The following is a 4,616-nucleotide window of genomic DNA, read 5'->3' as shown; positions in this document are numbered from 1 at the left end:
TCCTTCATCCATTTTGAGTCTATTTTCATGTGTGGTGTAAGGAAATGGTCTAGTTTCATTATTCTGCATATTTTCCAACAGCATTTGTTGAAGAGGCTGTCATTTTTTCCATTGGACATTCTTTTCTACTTTGTTGAAGATTAGTTGACGATAGAGTTGAGGGTCTACTTCTGGGCTCTCTATTCTGTTCCATTGATCTGTGTGTCTGTTTTTGTACCAGTACCATACTGTCCTGATATGACAGCTTTGTAATAGAGCTTGAAGTCTGGAATTGTGATGCCACCAACTTTGGCTTTCTTTGTCAATATTCTTTTGGCTATTCTAGGTCTTTTCTTGTTCCATATAAATTTTAGGATTATTTGTTCCATTTCTTTTAAAAAAAAAATCAACGGATGGGATTTTGATAGGGATTGCCTTAAATGTGTAGATTGCTTTGGGTAGCATAGATATTTTCATAATATTTGTGAGCATGCAGTTTCACTTCTACCACAGATTAAAGTAAAGTTATTGACCTTTATAAGGCAGGATGGATGGCTTTCAAACTCTAAACAATGGAGCTGAAACAGGAAGTCAATAGGATTTTTTCTAAAGGTACTTATGTTGTCTGCATAAATAAAAGGAGTTTTGCTTCTTCCTTTTTAGAATGCATGCTTTTCCCTTTCTTTAACTTTATTATATAAATTATTACATTCTTATAAGTGTAAAGCAGTGATTAAGAACTTCTTATAGGAAAGATTTAGGTCAAGTTTTGGATAGTGTAAACATGCTTAAATCCACACACTCCAATGTCCATAAAAATTCTGAAAGAGATATTTTTCATTTTTAAGATAATGAAACCCTATAAACACTGGAAAACAATTTAAGTTACCATCATCATGACAGAAATTTTGAGAACTACCTCAGAGATAGAAAACATATAGTTTTAAGTTCAAAAAAAAAAAAAAAAAGAAAGAAAGAAAGAAAAAAAGGAAAAAAGAAAAGTAAAAAGTAGAGGATATTGGATCATAGGAAACCAGGTTCCTTCCAAGGGAGTGTCTGATAAGCTCCAGGCTCAGCATCAGCACATTAAAAGAAAATAATGGGCTGTGGAATAATCATCAGTGTAGTTCACTCAAAATGCTTCGTGTTGAAAATATTGGGATCTTACAGAAATGGCAATGCCGTGCTTATAGTCACTTTGGAATTTAACCCCCAAAAGACATTAAACAAGCTTTGTTATAATATTAAAGGATTAAATTTATGATGATGATATAATGCCTATGCCCCAAATAGCATTGACCAACATTTATAATATAAAAACCCGAGGAGATACAAGGACAAATAAAGGCACAGTAGACATAGGAGACTTTACCCCACAGATGAAATTACTGTAATACTGAATGCTTAAGCACTGGAAGAAAGAGCTTTTTAGTATTGCTTAGGATTTTGCCTCGCTTTGATTGGTGTACAAAGAGAAAGTTCTTCCAATGATTGTTAAAACTAAATTCTGGCATTCTTGCTAAGTGTTATCCTCATTTATGTGACATCAAATCATTCATGCTTAGAAAATTTTTAGGGCATGTAAATGGGAAAGGATAGTTGAACTAAGTGAGGCCAAAATAGAAAATAAATGGAGAATAAGAGTTGAAGGAAAGGAAGTTGAATATCACAGTTATTGGAGAATATAGCAATGTTAATATTGAGTTAGACATAGGTTCTATTTAAAATTGAGGTCATGAATTTCTCTATGATGACAGTTTATTTGAGAAGCATTTGTTGGTTAAGTTCTTAAAAGACTGCTTTACCTGCTGGTTCCTTAAGGAGTAAATAAAAGGATTTAGCATTGGGGCAACAGAGGTATTGAGCACAGCTATACCCTTGGTCAAACCCACTCCTTCTTTTGCTGACATTTTGACATACATGAAAATGCAACTTCCATAAGAAATAGAGACAACAATCATGTGTGAGGAACAAGTGGAAAAGGCCTTTCTCCTCTGTTCAGCAGAAGGGATTCTCAGAATTGTTTTAAGGATGAATACATAGGAAAGAACCACTAATATTAAGGTTACCATGAGTGTGAATACTGCCAGGAAGAATGCCATGAGCTCTAGGAATGTTGTGTCTGTGCAGGAGATCGACAATATAGAAGAGTCACAAGTGAAGTGGTCAATGATGTTGGAGTCGCAGAAATCCAGTTGAAGTCCCATGATCACAGGTGGAAAGATAATGAGAAATCCAGCTAGCCAAGAGCTAATTACAAGCTGGTTGCAGACTCTGCTGTCCATTATTGTTGTGTAATGCAGTGGCTTGCAGATAGCTACGTACCGATCATAAGACATAGCAGTCACAAGAAAAAATTCTGTTGCGCCAAGGAATATGAATAAAAACTCCTGTGCCATGCAAGAATTATAGGAAATGGTCATATCTCCCGTTATAATGCTGACCAGAAATCTAGGAATACAAACTGTTGTGAATGAGATTTCTAGAAAAGAGAAATTCCTAAGGAAGAAATACATGGGAGTTTTAAGGTGAGGATCTACCAGAGTGAGGGTTATAATTGTCAGGTTTCCAGCTAAACTCAGTATATATGTGAAAAACAGAAATAGAAAAATCAAAATATTTAGTTTTGGGTCATTTGTTAATCCCAGAAGAATGAACTCTTTCACAGATGTTTGATTTTTCATTTCTTACTGCTGACTTCTTCTAAGTCTGTAAATGCAAACAAAAAACAATGATTTTTGTGAGTTCAGGATTTTTTTTTAAGATTTTAATTATTTATTTGACAGACAGAGATCACAAGTAGGCAGAGAGGCAGGCAGAGAGACAGAGGGAAGCAGGCTCCCTGCTGAGCAGAGAGAGCCTGATGCAGAGCTAGATCCCAGGACCCTGGGATCATGACCTGAACCAAAGGCAGAGGCTTTAACCCACTGACCACCCATGCATCCCCAGGATTATTTATTTATTTATTTTCTTTTGCACTTCTGCTGGTTTAAAAAGTATGTAAGACATATATGGAGCAATGAATTGTCCATCAAATTGCATTGAATTTTGAAAATATATATGAGCCAGCACAAAGAAACTTATGCCTAGTATCTTCCTTTTAGACCATTAGCCATTTAACATTGAGTAAGTTACTTGATAGGTCTCATGAACACATCTGTATATGAAAAATATACTTATCAAATGTTTTACTTTCTTTAAAAATTTGTTCTTATGTGTATCAAAACTATAAAATATAAGATATTATTTTATTTCAAACACTTTCTTTCTGTCTTATTTTTAAAGATTTTATTTATTTATTTGACAGACAGAGATCACAAGTAGGCAGAGAGGCAGGCAGAGAGAGAGGAGGAAATAGGTATCCCTTAGGGCAGAGAGCCCAGTGCAGGGCTCCATCCCAGGACCCTGGGATCATGACCTGAGCTGAAGGCAGAGGTTTTAACCCACTGTGCCACCCAGGCACCTGATATTATTTTATTTTTATTTAAAATATTTTACTAATGGCCATGTTATAATGAATTTTCTTTAAAAAGAACATTTGAAATTTGCTTTTTAAAATAGTTTCTATAGTTTACTCAGGATGTTTCATATCCATCCTGTCTAAATAGAGAATTAATAACTTAACAAAAGAATCAAGGCTATAAAATCTGAAATTTATATAATCCTAAATAAACCAATAATTAAAACTTTTCCTTTTTAAATTAAATAACAGTCTACTACTTTTTAGAAGATATTCAAAGGGAAACATTTAAGTGATTTAAGTTACAAATTGATTAGAAAATGGAAAAAAGTATATGAGGTAAGAAATGAAAAATATAGTTACAGTTAAATAATCTTTTGTGGTAACAGTTTGGCTTCTCAAATCCAAATGTTCTGTTGCCTTAGTTTAATTGAGTGTCTGTGTTTGAGTCTTTCCTTCTGGAGCTTTTTATAGACTTCACAATTTTTTTCTGCCTTTAATTTCATTATGCAAGAAGCTATTTCTGTAGTGTGTAGGTGGAATTTGGCAGGATGATCCTGGTCACATAGAGAAAGGTGACACATATTGGAGAATAACTTTAGAAAAGAGTTTATTCCTGACATTGGGGAAGCCCTCATAGAAAGTTGACACAGCCCCATTTGCTGGTAGAAGCTGTAAACAAAGTATTCAAGAGGATCTGTAACTGGTGATCCAGGAAACAGCTGGTGACACAGTGGAAACAGGTTTACACACAGTTTCATGTAGTCAATCCATGTTTAGTTTGAAAGGCTGAGACTCAAATGGTCTTGCAAAAGTTTTTCATTGGGTAGCAGTATTTCTGGCACTATGCTGTTGTTTAGGAATAAAGCCAGAGTTATGGAGAGAGGAGCAGCAAAATGGACCTCTGCTCTAAATTTCTGCCTGGTAACATGGAGAACTAGAGACTGAACTTTCCTGGAATGTGGGTTAGACTCTCAAATAAGTAAAAGAAGGAGCAAAATGTGGATCGAGGCACTAGTTACTGTGAAATAGGCAAATAGAGGTGACGAAGTTGCATATTTTGCTGCTCTTTGTTCAAAAGGAGAGGCTAAAGCCATGAGTGAGAATCAAGAAATAACATATAGGAATGAGGTGATCTGCATAGGAATGAAAAAAATGTTTGAGAGAGAAAATCCTT

At 34.9% G+C, this 4,616-nt stretch overlaps 1 protein-coding gene across 1 annotated transcript; it reads right to left on the bottom strand.

Moving 5' to 3' along the window:
* Window positions 1-1,724: 1,724 nt before the first annotated feature.
* On the bottom strand, window positions 1,725-2,663 carry LOC309869874 (olfactory receptor 6C76-like; the record flags this gene model as incomplete). The annotated part of the gene is made up of 1 exon (XM_082741649.1): window positions 1,725-2,663. One exon carries the CDS (start codon window positions 2,661-2,663, stop codon window positions 1,725-1,727), a length of 939 nt encoding a protein of 312 aa, XP_082597775.1.
* Window positions 2,664-4,616: the final 1,953 nt, after the last annotated feature.

Source organism: Mustela nivalis (assembly GCF_964662115.1).
Source record: "Mustela nivalis genome assembly, chromosome: 7".
Classification (NCBI taxonomy): Eukaryota; Metazoa; Chordata; class Mammalia; order Carnivora; family Mustelidae; genus Mustela; species Mustela nivalis.
This window is presented reverse-complemented; position numbering and strand designations above follow the sequence as displayed.